Below are 16,458 nucleotides of genomic sequence, written 5' to 3' on the forward strand. Positions count from 1 at the left end.
CAGGCCAAAGTCAGCCACAAAAAGACCAAGGATTTTGGATAGTTCCCCATGATCCCAGGACGCTGCGCCAGGCCCCTGGGGTAGAGACAGCGAAGACCCCAGGTTTTAAAGGTGATTCCACTTCAGTCTCACCCAAGAGGTCAGGCTCTTCTGTGAATGTCCAGGAGCCAACCAGGCCAGGGCGTCGGGCAGCTCCCAGCAGCTCCCCAGCAGCACTGGGAGGCTCGGTCCAGCTGAAATCAGGTTCAAGTTTAGGGGGTAAACAGGCTAAGATGGGAACAGCAAGCAAATCTCTCCCAATTTCTGTGTGCAAATTATGAAAATCACCTGCTCTGCCATGAGACTCAGCTTAAGGACAAGGTTCATTTTGTGCGGGAGGGTGGGATCTGCTGGGCTGGGGTAAGACCTGAACAGCTGCCCCGTGGGTGCTCTGCACAGAACACACAGGCCTCTTCAGGCTGGATCTCAGGCCAGAGCCTCCAGCAATCCACACTCTATATAGAGCCCAGGGCTATGCCAGCCCCTCTGCCCCGTGCATCCTTCCCCCTCAGTCACTAGGGGAGAAGTCTGTTCCAGGAGACCAGCACCCACCTAACCAAGTGGGAGAGAGCACACCCTCCTTGGCAGGCCCCATCCAAATGAGGGCAGGACACACCTCCACGTCATGCAGTCACCCCACAGATCAGCCCTCCTATGGGCAGGGCCCTGGTGCAGTGTCCACAACAGCAGGGGCTCCACAGTCCCCTCCTCAGCTTCCCATGAGGGGTGGGGCATGAGCCTGGGCAGGGTCACTCCTCCTCTACCTTTTGGGGGAGGGGTACTAGGGACTGAATCCAGGGGCTTTCTACCACCGTCCTTTTAATTTTTAATTTTGGGACAGGGTGTGGCTGGGTTGCTCAGGCTGGCCTAGAGATCCTCCTGCCTCAGCTGGGATTAGAGGCATGTGCCACTGCACCCCCTTCCCTCCTCCACCTTCCCGGGCTATGCCACGGGGCCACCTGCCCGCCTCACCCTGCAGGTTCCCTGGCAGGCCCATAGTGTCTCAGCATGAAGTCCCCCTTTAGTGAAGACTCTTTAGCAGGAGAACAGGAAACAGCACAGGAGCAGGGAGGACACCCCCAGGAGAGGCGGGGTGGGGTGCTGTTACCCACAGGCTGCTTTGCAGTTCTGCAGGGCAGTGGGCTGTGGCTGCCTGGCCCTCCCAGCTCTAGGCCTCTGCTTTTTGCTGCTGGGGGCGGGGTAGGAGTTGGCCTCGTGGATTCACTCAGTCTGACTCATGGCTGCTGGGGGACTCCACCACCTTCAGGTTCATGTGCTTCCTTCAGCCTGGGGTCCAGTGCAGCCACACTGACCTGCTCCTGCTTGGCCTCTGAAACACACCTCCTGAAGTCTTCCGGGGGCCCCCAGGCAGTCTCGCCAGCCCCTATTCCTGATTTTCACCAATAAAATGAAAACCACCATGTCCTGTCTCCCTGGTCTAGGGAGGCCAAGGAGGGAGGCCATGGGGGCTGGAGGCCACGGGTGACTGGAAGGACACGCTACTTGAGCAGAACACCGTGTGTCTTAAAGAACTGGGGAGCCTGGGGAAAGACACAGGTCAGGGACCTACAGAAGAAAAGGTACCCAAAGGAGCACAGTGAAGGAAACCAGCAGAAGTGGAAAGCTGTCCCTGACCCCCACCGGCCAGGCCGCAACTGGACCAGGCTTAGAAAGGTCAGGCCAGAGGCTGTCCTGGACTTGGCAGGAGCCACTGATGCTGGAGAGAGGCATGCTGAGGCCTGTTCACGTGAGGGAGATGAGGCTGCAGCACCTGGCCAGGGGCAGGGCAGGGCTGACCGGGAGGGCCCTGTGGCTGGAGGCAAAGGAACATGTGTGTATGTGCCCATCTCCACACAGCGACTGGAAACCTAGCAGGTGTCAGACCAGCATTGGGGAGAGGCACACGGGGAGGCACAGGTCGGGGCAGAGGGGTAAGCTGGCAGGGAAACCACGGGGATCCATTTCTAGAACCTGAGACAGGGGACTTTCACCTTTAGGGTAAGAGTCTACTGGTCACTTCATGACGTGTCACTGAAACCAGCAGGTTCTGACCCAGAGGCAGTCATCACCGGGAAGTTTCCAATAACTCAAACCCTGGGTGCCTGAGAGCAAGAGTTCAGAGCCCTGTGTGCCCTGTGACCTGCCTGCCAGGGGCTTCCAGCCCAGCAGGTGAGATACAGGGTGACGTGGTCATCACGTGCTCTATCAGCATGAACATCCCGGCGGCCTTTTCACAAGCTGCGCACTGGGAGGCAGAGGAAAGGCAGCGATTTGGGCACTTCTGCTCACCCTGCCTGGTTCGGGAAAGGACCGGAGGCAGAGCACCACGAGGCCCGGGTCAAAAGAGCTGGAAGGCAGGACTCTGGGGAGGATGGGGGAACATCCGTGTTGGACCCCAGGCACCCGCCTCATCTCTGCCTAGGAGGAAAGACCTGCCGTCAAGAAAGCCCAACCTGTTACGCAGCATCCTCCCTGACACCAGCAGGCAGAGGCCCCATTCTCCCTGAGGGGGGCAGAGTTCCTAGGAGCCACCAGGACTCGGCTTTCACATCTGCAAAATGGAGATAATGACAGGTGCTTCCTTCCAGAGCCTTGGGGAGAGGCCTAGCATAATCTTTAGAGGAGGGCACTCATTAATCAATTAAATAACAGGGTGTGACACAGTCCCTGAGCCTCCTCACCAGGCTTCAGCAGAACAGGTGCTGTGGCTGGGCTGGCAGTTCCTCTCCTCAATCCAGGAGTGCAATCCCCTTGTGACCCCTGGCCCCGAGGCCATGCTCTGACTGGCCTCTAGCACCTTCTCCAACACACTAGCATTCCAATCTCTCCAGCCCCAAGTGTCCACTGTGAACGCACTGACCCTCCCAACCCCACTCCCGATCTTAGACAGGACAGTTCCCAATGGGTGGCTGCCATTCCCACCTTCCCAGTGCTGCCCCAGCTTCTCCCTCCCACCCACCCTGACTCCCCTGCAGGCCCTCAAGCCCTGTCCCCACCATAACCCTCTGGCCTAGATGACTGTCATAACCACAGAACCAAGGAACCAGTCCCCATGACTCTCCGGACTCTAATCCATCCTACACACCCAGGCTTCCCAAACAACTTCCTATCTGTCACACCCTGTGGGGTGTGTCCCCACAGCCTCCTGCCCTGCCCAGTACCTGGAAGCAGGCTGTAGGATGGGTGTAGGATGGCAGGAGCTTTGCTGCAATCCTGAGGCCCCAAGATACATCCTGCAGCTCCTGCAGCTTCAGATTTTTCACTGTCTTTGGGCTTCTGAACGGCAACACGGGGCTGGGGCTGGGGCTGGGGCAGGGGAAGGGAGTGAGCCCCTCTGTCCTGCGTTCCTGTTCCTCTACCTTGGGCACATTGCCCATTTCTCTCCCAACTGCCAGAAAGAGGGGCCAAGGGCTGCATTCCTGAGGGCCTGGGCCCCTTACTGCCTGCCTGGTGCCAGCAGCACAGGGGACAATCCATGACAAGCCAGGCGGGGGGGGGGGGTGTCTATGCTCCTCCACTGAAGCTGAGAACAGAGTGGGACACAGCTGCCCCTCACTGGGCCAAAGCCAGCCCCCCATCCCCAGAAGATAGCACTGAGGCCAGTCTACTTGTGAAGGTGGCCACGTCCTGGGACAAGACTAACTCTGCTCCTGTCCAGGCCCCGGGAATCCAGAACCATAGAGTCTGAGAAATGAGTTAGTGGGGATCGAGGGCAGGGGACGCTGGCCCTGCTTGCTTGGTCCTGCACCAACCAGGGGCTCCATGAGAACAGGACTTTGTTCACTGAGAAACGGAGGCGCACAGAGCAGTACCAGTGAATGGCAGTGGGCGAGCACCCTGGCTGGGTGAGGGAGCCCCACTGTCCCTCAACAGCAGGCACGTCATCGGTGACAAATGCACAATCTGTTTACACTTGATTATCTCCTTCCTGTTCTGTAGGTAGGTCATTCTGGTAAATCATAGATCAGCCAGGGAACTCTGTACTGCCCTCAGCCAAGCCTCCCGTCTGGCAGGCTGGAGAAGGTGAGGACAGGTTTCAAAACATTTCAAAGCCAAACTCAGGAGTCCCAGGTTAGAAGCCGGGAGACCTGCTCTGCAGCTTGCTGTGCTGTGTGACCTTGGCCAGCACATGCCCTTCTCTGGGCCTTGAGCAGAAAAAGGACACTGGACTACTCTTTAAGGATGGTTCCACCCTGTCATCCTTGGTCAGAGGATAGCTGTGACCACCAGGACTGGCTGAACCCTGGGGCAATGTGGGGGTGGGCAGGCCAGGGAGGAGGACAGGTGAGCACAAGGGTGCACAGTTGAGGCACTGCAGGGCTGGGCCTGGGGGGCCTGACCTTCCAGCCACCAGGAGACCTGGCCTGGAACAGGAAATGGAAAATTTAGATAGGAGGCCAGAAACAGCCTCTCTGACCCCAGCCACAACCCATGGACTTTCTCCTCTGAGAAGCGCTTGCAGGTCTTCAGAGGACCTCAGTCCAGAATTAGGGAACAGGAACCAGGCGCCGAGGAACAGAGCAGGCTGTCAAAAAGGAGTGTGCCTGGCCGGGCGCAGGGGCGCACGCCTGTAATCCAGGTGGCTGGGGAGGCTGAGTCAGGAGGATCGCAAGTTCAAAGCCAGCCTCAGCAAAAGCAATTCAGTGAGACCCTGACTCTAAATAAAACACAAAAAGGACTGGGGATGTGGCTCAGTGGTCGAGGGCCCCTGGGTTCAATCCCTAGTACCAAAAATAAAAAGAATGTGCCTGTCAGCATACATGCTCCTGGGAAGGCCCAGGGCCAGCTCCTCCTCATCACCTGGTAAGGCTGGGGTGGGGCCAGAGTCGCAGGACTGACAGGAGCCACCTGTAAGGAGCCCAGTCGCAGGACTCTCAGAAGCCCCGTGTGATTACACAAGCAGGTAACCCGAGGATTTATAAAGTCATTTTAGACCCATTACCTCTTTGGCTGCTTATGACATCCAGTGAAAAAGACAGAACATGGTTTTAAAGAGGACAAGAAGACACAAAATGGCTTTCTGGCCTTCAGAACTGGGAACCGGCTCTGCTGGCTACCGGCAATTAGAGTTCAAATGGGCAGAAAGAAGGCAGGTCGCAGGAAAGAAGGACGGGGACGGCCACGTCAGGGCAGCAGGGCTCTGTGCAGATGACTTTCTTTTAATTTCCTCTCATTATGCTATAAAGTTGATTTAATAATAAAACATGCTAAGGACTTTTTAATGTGTAATTGCTTACATATTAAAAATTATGTGAAAATGCTTTCAATTAATGCTCAAGTGATTCATCTGGTGAGATGACACCTTGAACGATTTTATAAAGGAGGCCGAGAGGAAGGTTAGAGTCACACCTACACCCGAGAAGGGGCCTCTGCAGCTGTAAACTGCCCAGCTACTTCCTCAGACCCCTGGCGTCTTGGCTGCACGTGAGGTCTGGAGGGTGCTGCGGGACCTCGTGTCTTCTGCTCTGTAAAATGGGCACCAGTGTGGCACGGGTTGCTGTGAGCATTAAATGAGCTAATCCTTGCAGCAGTGCCTGGCACTCAGGGAAGCCCTCTGCACGGGCTCAAGGCTGTCTTCTGAGTCGCCACCACCCTTGGGTACTGCTGGGAATTTCTGGGGCTGAAGGCCTGTGCAGGGATGATCTCAGCTGCAGAGACCTTGCTTCTAAGGCTGACCTGGGCTTCCTGATTCCAGTCCATTCTACAGGCTCTCGCTCCAGGGGCCCTTCAAGTCCTTAGCCTCCTCCACTCCTATGCAGAAGGTCCCATCGCCAGCCTCTGCTGCCAGCCCCAGCTCTCCTCCCCCTGCCCCCACGGACCACCCAAATGGGAAGCCAATTCCTCCCCCTAACTCCTAGAGAGCCACCTGCGCATCTCGGTGCATCGACACTGACCACTCCAGTCGGAACCCACCTCCCTGCTTCATGGATGTTCCTGGAGGGCAGTGGCGGTGCTGCCCATGCTCAGTCCAGCCTCCAGCACAGGATGGCCAGGAGCAAAGTGCACCGCAGCCTGAGGACCACCTACTCAATTGTCCTGCTGCTTTGGCAAGGATAAAAAAACCAGCTGGCAGGGGACGCCGTGGAGACTGGCCAGAGATTCTGATGCACAGGATACCACATGAAGGGACAAGCAGCCCTCTGGTCCTCCACGCAGGGCTCACATGGGCACGTGTGCCGAATCTTACAATGCTGACACTCCAGAGCTGGGCAGCCAGACCCACTGGAGACACAAGCCGAGGGCCCTTCCAACTGCACCAGCAGGTTTCCAGGTTCTCTGGGGACAGTCTCAGGAACAGGGAAAGAAGGGGCTGGGAAGCAGCTCGGCCAAGGACATCAAACACACAGGCAATGGAGGCCAGAAGCAAACCCAGAAAGGTTCTGGTTCTTTCTCTTTAATTTATACACGAGGAACCCAATGCCCAGGTAAGCATCCAGGCACAGAAGAGGTCAAGGCCAGCATGGACTGTGAGAAGGGCCAAGAAACAGGACCAAACAGCGGACACTGAGGAAGGACATAACAGATCCAACCAGACCCTTCCTATGCAGAGCTGGTCTCTTCATGGGGCTGGTCCTGGACAGCTAAGGACAGTCACGATGTATGGAAGGCAGGTCATGAGCTCAGGTGCCGCAGGTCCTTGGCACCTCAGGACCTCAGGGTTAATGCAGACCTCGGAGGTCACTTGAGTCAACCCCACCGGAGACCTGATTCCCTTCCATGTCATCTCCTAAGAGGTGCCTTACCTCTGCTTGGAAACCTCTAGGGACGGGGAGCTCTGTGCTTCACAAGAGAGCTGCCCATTTCATCCAAGGGTTTAAAGAAACGCTAACATTCTTGAGCCTCAGTTTTCCTATCTGCAAAGTGAAACGACTGGACTAGATCTCTGGCTTCCCATCTCAGTGCTACGGGGTCTAAGGAGGTGCTGTTGGAGGTGCTGCCAACATGAGATGTGGTGGAAGGGGAGGCCCAGGCAGTCCGTGGCACCTGGGCTCTGGGGCCGAGCACCCAGCTTAGAGCCAGATGTAATTCCTGCAGGTGACACAAAGTGAAGTCTGTGGAGAGGGCAGCTGAGGAGACGGGGGCATGAGAGGAGCCCCTGGGGAACAGGCACACCTCTCCATGCCCCCCATCTCAGCCACAGCCCCGGGGGTGGGCCCAATTCTTCATTTACAAAAGCTCCCCACACTACCTGCTACACGGAGCCAAGGGACAGAGGGGACAGAACCTCATCAGTTAAGTACAGCCCTAGTTGGCAGTGCTGGGCAGGCCTGGAGAAGGCGCTGCTTGGTGGTTAAAACAGGAAGTCGGCCCACACCTATCTAGCTGGGTTGTCTTGGCCTTGTTGCTGTAAACAAGTCCCAGAGAACCTGGCAGCTGCCTCCACTGTGTTTGTTATTGTCAACGACCCATCACGCATGTTTGAGGAAAAGCAGAGGCACCCAAGGCACAAGGGCCACTGTCAACCCCAGCACCAGCCTTCCTCCACCTTCTCCCCGGGCCAGCTGCGGGTCTACTCAGCAGGCCGCTCCCCTTGTGGAGCATTCCCAAGCTGAGGCCCAGCCTGCCCCCATCACCACAGTGACACACAGGGAGCTCTGGATCACAGGGAGGTGTGACAAGATCGTCACCACCAGGAACATTCCTTCCAGTCACTTACATTCTTTAAAGCAAAAAAGGCTGATAGACTGGGACCCAGTCTCCAAAGAGCAGCAGTCAGTCCTGGGGAAGGGTGCAGGGGGTCCAACTGCCAAACCAACTCCCTGCCTCCAACCTGCCACAATGTGCCCCCAAATGAAATGCCCAAATCCCTCAAGATTAGTACCTGGCTACACAGCGACCCCAGAGGCTCCAGGTAGGGCAGACCCTCCCCCACACCCGGGCCCCACCTACCCTCTCCTCCTGTGGTATCCTACTCCACATCTAGCTGGGTGACCTGGAGAAGGGGCTTACTCCCGATCCCCTCACCTGTAAACCTAGACATTGCCTCTGAAGGGACACTGAGATTCGGTGAGCACATACACTCAAGTGTCCAGAACGAAGCCTGGTACCTGCCATTTCTGCATGTCTGAGATGCCCCAGTGCCCGATGCAAATGCCATATTCCTTCAGGACACCACCCCCAATCTTCCCTGCAATGCTTGGGCCACACCTGGCCTTCTGCCACCAGCTTGCTGTGTGTCCTTGGGCAAGTCTCTCCCTCCCTAGACTCAGTTTCCTCATCTGTAAAGTGAGTCTGTTGGATTGGATGACCCTGAAGATCCTGTGCTACCCTGACACCGTGCATGGGCCACAGTGTCCCGGTCGCTCTGGTTACCACCACTCCCTTAAGCAGGTCTGACAGAGCTCAGGGCCACAGCTCCCTCCCACTGTTGGCCTGAGGGTAGGAGAGCTGGTGGGCAGCAAGGACTCCACCAGCTGACCTACTTCTCCAAATTGCAGGGCTTTGGCTTGAAATCCCGGCCCCACACATTCAGCTCTCTGCTCTAAAGGGGAGACAGGAAGACGAGAGTGAGCCCCAGGGCCCCGGCCTAGGTCCACTTGGACAACTCCTCCCTGCCTTGCCCTGCGACAAGTGGCCAAGCACTCGGGAGTTCTCACGATGGCCTTCTGTGAATGGGAACATAAGGCAGAGTCCTGGAGGCAGAGACTGGACTCACACCGTGATCCTTCCACCGTGGTGGGCTCTGCAGCCCTAGGAGTGAAGGTTCAGCATAGGCCCAGCACACGCTAAGTGCTCTCTAAATGTCACTTCCTTCCCTTTCTTCTCCAAATTCAAGTGGGATCAGGTGACAGTGCTCAAGGACAAGGACCTCAAACACACAGATAATAAGAGGCATTCGTACCTGAGTCCCCAGACATTCAGGACACCAATTCAACAGGCCCCCAAATCCCGGGGAGCTCCAAACCGGCTCCTGGTCTCCCTCCTGCACTCAGCAGTACTTTGTGTCCCACTCCTGTTTCTGCCCCGGGTGGGGTCTGGGGGCCACCAACACGGCTGCTTTTCTGGATGGTCCTCCTGAGCCAGGACCCACACGGGGGCTTCTCTTCTCATGAGGTTCCCTCCAGCTTCCCCCACCCCAAGAGGGCGGAGGACCCTTCGCTCCCAGCATCCTGGTGAAAGGCCTGGAGAGGGCTGTCCTCCTGGACACGCCCTCTGGGCCCCACACAATCTGACAAGGTCTTGTCATCAAAGCCCCACAGGAAACAGCCACAAAGGGGAAAGTCTCCATGTTTCCTTCAGAGGTGCCACGAAGCCCAGGCGCTCCATGCAGCTGCCAGTCCCAGGATGAAGATATCTTGGCATATGGCCAAAGAGAATTTTGTCCCTACTAATGATTGGGTCTGCCCCCAGCTAGGCAATGAAAACAAGGTGACTCATCCTGCTTCCCCTTTTGCCCTGGCTGCTGGGAAGCTCTCAGAAAAGTTTTATGTCTCTAAGAATCTTTCCTCAGTGAGAAATTTCTGATAGTCTTCCCCACATTTTCTCCCCACTTACTTCTCGGTCCCTCTTTTGCTTTAACTGCACATGGTACACTTCATCTGTGCCCTGACAGTTTTTCCTGGTGTAGGTGAAAAATAAGCCAGTACCTTGAAAGCACAAGCCCCCTCCTGCTCCTTCCCCACATCCCTGCCAAGTCCCTGTGTCCTAAGGGCTTAAATGTAATTTGTCCCCACCAAAACTCATGCTGAGTTCATTAACTGTTTAAGGGGCCAGTGCTTGGAGGTGGGGCTTAGTGGCAGGGTTTAGTGGGAGGGGCCAGTGTTGGAGGCTGGGCTTAGTGGGAGGTGCTGGTGTCAGGGGAGTGGGGGCCTCCTGAATAAACCAAAGCCTTTCCTTGGGTGGACATTCTTGCTCCATGGGACTGGATTAGTTACCAGGAGAGCAGGCTGTTATAAAGAAAGGTCACCCCTTGTGTTTTGTCTCTTTCTCATGCACCTGCTTGCCCTTTTGCTTTTTTCTGCTGTGATTTAATACAGCATGAGGTTCTGGCCAGACAGGACCACCCCAGCCTCTAGAATCAAGAACCATAATAAACCTCTTCCTCATAGACTCCCCAGTCTCATGTATTTTGTTACAGCCACAGAAAATGAACTAAGACACTGAACCTGTCGTTCCACTCACCTGTCATGATCCTCTGGGCCTCGTAAGGCTCCATGTAGCCAGCGCTCTCCCCCTTTCCTGCTTTGCTCTTGAGATCATTCTTGGCATCAAAGGGATCTGAGTAGTCATCAGCTATGGTCACCTGCAGAGAAGAGGGAAGGGTGTGAGTCTCACTTCAGTTCCTGACCAGGCTTTGCTTTAACAGATAAGCATGGAGAGGAAGGGAAGGGGGAGTGAGGGAGGCGGGAGCCCACCTCAATGCCCAGCCGCCCAGCCTTGTGGGCTCAAAGTCCTTCAGGTAATTAGTGGGACCCACAAGGGCAGCGCTCTGGCACAGGGAAAACCCCAGGGCCCTGTCCACAGCCTGGTCAGTTCCAGGCACAGTGAGGTGAGACCAGAAGGGCCTCTGGCGGAGATGTCAACAGGCACCAAGTGCAGAGGCCAGGACCTGGACGGTATCCTGGGGAACTTAATGTAATTTGTTACTCAGTTTAATGAAATGGAAATGGTGGAAAAGGTGGAGAGGAAATCACAGAAGGCCTAGAAACGCTGACATGCCCGGGGTGCTGGCGGAGGCACAGAAGAGCTGTCTAGAGATAATTGCGTTCAGCGCTCTATTTTCCCCGGGTCTGGAACACAACCACACCTTGGTCATCAGACAACAATTTGGTGAGATCAACCCACTATAAAGATGACGGTGGCCCCAGAGAGGGCATATGAAAACACAGAAGCAACTTGGGGAGGGATGGGCGGATGCTGGCGCCTGGAGGTGAGAGACCCAAAGACCCTTCTTCACCACCTGGAGCACTGAGGATCCCAGACTCCACCTAAGGATCCTGGACTCCAGTGGATCCCCCACTCTTAGCTCCTGGGTCCTCACTTTTCTGATGGGGCCCAGCCCCGCCTCTCCCCAGAGAGGTTTCACTGCTGACAGAGGAAGAATGAGTCACCCGGGCAGGTCTGAGGGGGGAGGAGGCTCCCAGGAGAATGTGCATACCTGGATTCTAACACCTCAGAGATCAAGTTCCACAACCCCCCACACCCCAGGAGCGGGGTAATTCTAGGGTGGAGGCAACAGGCCACAGGGCTACTCTCCTCCCACTCTTGACTTTCTAACCCTGAAGAGGGGAAAGAGCCAGAACCCCCACCACAGAGCCTGGCTACACCAGTGCTCAGTGACTTCCCCTGGCAATCAGGGGCAAGTCCTCAGTTTCCCAGCAGAGCCACCTGGCTGCAGGTCTTAGGAGGGGGTAGGTTAGCTGTTTCCACCGCCCTTGGGGTTACATGATTTGTTATTTAAATCGTGAGCTTAATTAGAAACCACAGGAGCCCCGTCTCCCCCAGCTCCTGGAATGTAAGGCATTTGAGGGGCCTGTAAACTCAAGGGGAAGGAAAATCCCCCTTTGTCTGCCTGCTGAAAGGCAGCTTGTGCCAGCAGCCCTGGCAGGGGGCACGGGTGACCGCCAGCTGCCCTGAATGTGATGGGTGGGTGTGTGGGGAGGTGGCAGCCTGTAGCTCAGTTCCCAGCACGTGGCTGTGGGTCTCTGCTCCCCAAACAGGAAGAGCCCACCAGGGGGGACCCAGGCTTGGGGTGCTCAGCACTGGAGCATCCATGGAAATGGGCGGGGCAGCGGCCAGGCTCCCAGACCCGGCAGGCGCTTCCAGATGCTGACACTGTAATAGCAGCCTTTCTGGAGACTCAATGAGCTCAAGTGACACCGGGCCAGGGAAAGAGGGGGGTTGGGAAGAGCTAGGCCTTGGGGATGTCTTTCATTTGATATTTCTACTCTACCATTTGCAGAACACATTAGGGAGAAAATTATACACGTGAAGCACAGTCAAATAGGACAGTTCAGATGCCCGTCAGGGGCCGGGTTTTAAGTTCACGGGACCAGATGTCCAAACGGAGAAAATAATGTTACTGCTGTGGATGACATCTAATCTCATTTCTCTCACCCCAGACATCCTCACTGTCTCTTTTCAATGTGAACATCCTCCGTCTAGTCTGCAATGAGGGAGGGAAGATGTATTTCCCCAAAACAAAATCATTTAGGGGGATTTGCTGGGGAGCGTGGGGGGAGGGGTTGCGGTCTCCATAGTAATGTGGCGCTGCAGCCCCTTCTCTGAGGTGCTCGGAAATGCTCTGTGATTTGCAAACACAAGGCTTATAGGATATAAACCAATCTTTGTTCACCCTGGGATGGGAGCTCTGCCCCCCCCTCCCGGTGAGTCAGCGGGCGCTATCTATATTTTCTAATTAAAATGAGATCTGAGCTCAAGCTGTCACCCGGCCCCCAGCTGCCTGCCCTGGTTACTTCCGTTTCAGTAAGAATTTACAAATCCTAAAACCAGGAAAAGCCCCTGGTCTCTGCTGACATATGGATCCAGTTATACCTGCTGACAGTTGAAAATCCTTCCGTTTAAAAAAAAAAAAAGTTTAGAATTCTGTTAGTTTAAGAAGCAAATCGGAAGGTTCCTAAAATGTATATTTAATCAGTCTGCTTTTCAACTTCAAAGCGAGGCTGGAGGAGGGAGGGGAACTGGAGGTTTGAGCAACCTGAAACTTGGCAAACACTACACCCAACTGTCCAACCTTAAGCAAAATCATGTCCTAGTAGGGAGTAAAAATTAACCAGGTGCTGGGAGAGCTCAGCAGGCAGTCAGCTAGAGCCCACACGTGCAGGGCCATGGGCGACAGGACCGGGTGGTGTGACCACTGTCCAGGCTGCCTGGACTCACTGTGAGTCAAAGGGCCGCTACTGCTCTTCTGTGTGTAGGAATGGGAATGAGTTTCCCCAGATGCGGGCTTGGATTCCTGCTGGAGTTGCTTTTACTTTGCTTTAAAATGCCTCAGTTGGCGGACAAATCCCATAAATCTAGCTGAACAATTCAACCAAAGGGAGCTGGCTGGGACTTCTCTGTACAAGAAAGTTGCCTTGGATTTTGGTCTCAGCTCAGTGGATTCCTGGTGGCTGCCTGCAGGCATATGGGACAGGAGCAGAGCTAAAGTGGTCACCCAGTGCACCTTCCTGCCTGCAGCGAAGGAGCTGAACAGCAGCAGCAGGACCGGGACCAGGGATATACCTCTTCCCGGCTCTCTCAGCCTTTCAGGATGGGTGCTAAACCTCAGGCAAGCACCTTATCCTGCTTTCAAACGAAACTGCAGACCCTAGGTCAGCCCAGAGCTCCTAAAGACTCCACGGGCTCAGAAAGCGGTGAAGTTCCATGTTTACAGTCTCCCAGAAGCCTGCTCCCTTGTTTTACAAAAGGCCCCTGCAGCTCAGAGACTCAGGACATTGCCACAGCCACCCAGCAAGCCAGCAGCAGGCCCTCAGGGCTAGCCCTCACACATCTCTTCTCTCCTACTCTGGGGACCACAGTGTACCACACCCATCGCCTCTCCTACAAGACTCTCTGTCGGGGCTCCTTGCAGGCTTGGAGTTGGCTCTGTTTGTCTCTTTTCTGTTCTGCACATGCTGCTGGGTGGAACTCCATCCCTTCCAGCAGTCTGAACCCTGGTGTTTTTATTTTAGGGATTAGGATTAGCTCTGTGATAGGAAATATGCCTTCCTGTTCACCCCCACAGGGAAGTGCTAGAGGAAGGTGGGTGTGGCCACTTGGCAACACTTCCACAGAAGAGTTCAAGTTGCTTTTATGAGAGAGCTGCCACCTGTATGGAGAACTGGGGACTCTCCACATGCTCTCAGCAGAGATGTACATGAGCAGAGCCCCATTAAAGGATGAATTTTAGCAAAACCCACTGAAATCCCCAGTGATTTCACTTCTCAATATGTGGTGCCAAATGTATACAAAGGGATATGGGCAAAGATACTCACTGAAGCAAATGATAATGAGAAATTAGCAATCACTATACCCATCACTATACCCACCAATGGGGGAACTGCTAAATCAACTGTGCTAGTTCCACACTACGGAATATTAAGCAGCAAATTTTAAAAAGGCATTTGCTTTACATGAGCCAACATAGTTCTTCATGATGTTGCTTTGAATGGAAAGGCAGCAACTGCAGGATGATAAATACACGATAACCATTTGTGAAAAGTGAAACAGAAACCTCTACTACTAACTTGAAGGAAAGGTCTGGGGAGAGGCAAGCCCCAAACCAACCCCTTCCTTTAGTAGGAAGAGGGACTGGGATAGGGGTCAAAGACGCGTCTGTGGTGTAGTGCCAATACAAGGGCAAACAAGAGCCCATTCATGTGTAATATGCAAAGCTAAACTTGCTGCAAAGCACTCCTCTTCCTCAAGCTATTTTTGGTACAGCAGACAGACTGTTTCCCAAACCTGTCTGAAGACAGGAATGGTCTGGAACGCTTGTTAAGACAACAGACTCCTTGCCCCCATAATCTGTGTATTTAACAAGCAACCCAGGTGATTCTTATCAGGAAAGTTAGGGAAACAATAAGCCAGCGTCAGCCACCACCACCCCACCCCCCAGTCTGAAGGCAGGTCTCCAGACATTACTCTTTCACTTTTCCCAGCCCTGTTCATTAAAGTCAAGCAAGAAGTTCAGGTTAACGGTGGCTCCCCACTTTCTTCCCTAGGGGTCAGCCAGAATGAGAGCTGACCCAACATGCCTGGGTCTTTCTCCAGAATCTACCTGAAGCTGAGGGAAGGGCATCTCTGCTCAATTGGGAGGGCTGGCTCCAGACCAGACCACTCACCTGGGGGAGAGGGCCCCACAGGTGAGGCCCTGGCCTGGCTTCCTGGGTCCCCGACCTGAGGACTATGAGGCTTGCCGTTCCAAACCACAAATGTGTTCAGGTCAAGTCCACCTGGGCTCTCAGCAAACCCCTCCAGGAATATCACCCAGCTCCCAGAGGGAGCTACAAAAATGCACAGGGGTGTTCCTGCTGAAACAGCTCAAACCTGCTAGTAAGGAGGGGTCTGTGCAAACCCCTGCCAACTTCCAGGAGTGAACCCCACTGACTTCACCACCCCACGGGCACCTCCCTTGTGTCACACAGTCCCCCTGCTGTTTGAGGAAACTGGCAGCTTGGCTGTGCCGGCTCAGTTCCAGGCTTGCTGGATTGTAGGGGTGGGGGTGGGGTGTCTCTGCTCTACTCTCCACTCCTTAGGAAATAAAGGGGGGACATCCTACGAGTACCCAGATTCTTGCCAGGCCCATGACTTCTTTCTGCTCTACTCTAAAGCAAACTGCCTGAGAACACACTGAGAGCATCCTCAATAATTTCTCTCACTGATTTACCTCGAAGGCTGTATGTGAATTTCCTTAACAGTTTTGAGGTCTTGGGTCTCTTTGGGAATCTGACAACTGATGGAACTGTGGTTCCTCCATCATGTTAATACACGCCCAGGATGCACTGGGCACATCACAGGCAGGTCATAAACCCAGGTTAATTTAGGACCAAGCCCCCTCACATTACAGCCACTTCAACTAAAACAAGACACACTCTTTGCCTTAGTTTGACAGCAGCTGCATGACCCAGGGGTGCTGACTCCACCCTCATTCAACAGGCACTATTCACCTGGCCAAAAAAATGGGCGACACAGGCCTGCCACTCAGCTGTGAGATGGAGGACGCAGGGAGAGGATGGGCCCCAGGCTCTTTGTCTTGGGCCGGAGCCTCCCTCACTCTAGGGGTCCTTGAAGGTAAGTGAGTAACATGGGGGGCATAATGTGACAGCTGCATCCAGACCACTCGATGCTCTGTCCCTACTGGAGGGCTGCAATCCAGGCCCAGAGTCCTTTCTGGTCTTCCTTTGGGACCTGCTGTGACACAGGACCTAGCAGGCCTGATGTCCACAGGATGGAGGCTCTGTTGCCATGCCAACAAAGAGATGGCATTAAAGGAACAGGGATCTGGAGGTTGGAGAGGCCTTCCAATAGCCAGGAGGCCACTCGGAAGAGGCAGTGGACAGATGTTCTGTGCAGACCCAGAAGCTAAACAGAGGCAAGCTCAGTAGCTCAGGAAGGACATATGACAGCCAATAAAGAGACACGCTGCCTGGGAAAGGGAGCTCCTGCCACTCCAGATGTCCAAGCAGAAGCTCTGGTGCTTCTGCTTGGGTGGGAGGTCAGCTAATGGGATGCCACCTGCCTGTGCTCCCCAGTGTCACTCAGGGTACAGCTGACTCGGCTTGGGCATGCACATCTGAGCTGCCGGAGGCTGAGGTGTCCAGCTTTAAGGACTGTCCAGTAGACGGCTGTCTGCAGAATTCCCACCGTGACTGAGGTGGGCAGGTCTGGGGCTGCACAGATGCAGAGAAAAAGGGTGGCCCTGTGCATAGGTCATGGCTGAACAGGGACATCCCAGGCAAGTGGCTCTGGGCTACC

General features: G+C 54.9%; 1 protein-coding gene across 1 annotated transcript in view; it reads right to left on the reverse strand.

Moving 5' to 3' along the window:
• Positions 1 to 16,458, reverse strand: part of Shb (SH2 domain containing adaptor protein B) — a 130,372-nt gene that overhangs the window by 73,474 nt on the left and 40,440 nt on the right. The window contains exon 2 of the mRNA XM_078047844.1: positions 10,162 to 10,282. Coding sequence (XP_077903970.1) covers positions 10,162 to 10,282 — 121 coding nt within the window. The remainder of the gene's footprint in view (positions 1 to 10,161; positions 10,283 to 16,458) is intronic.

This window comes from Ictidomys tridecemlineatus, chromosome 4, assembly GCF_052094955.1.
Source record: "Ictidomys tridecemlineatus isolate mIctTri1 chromosome 4, mIctTri1.hap1, whole genome shotgun sequence".
NCBI classification, from domain to species: domain Eukaryota; kingdom Metazoa; phylum Chordata; class Mammalia; order Rodentia; family Sciuridae; genus Ictidomys; species Ictidomys tridecemlineatus.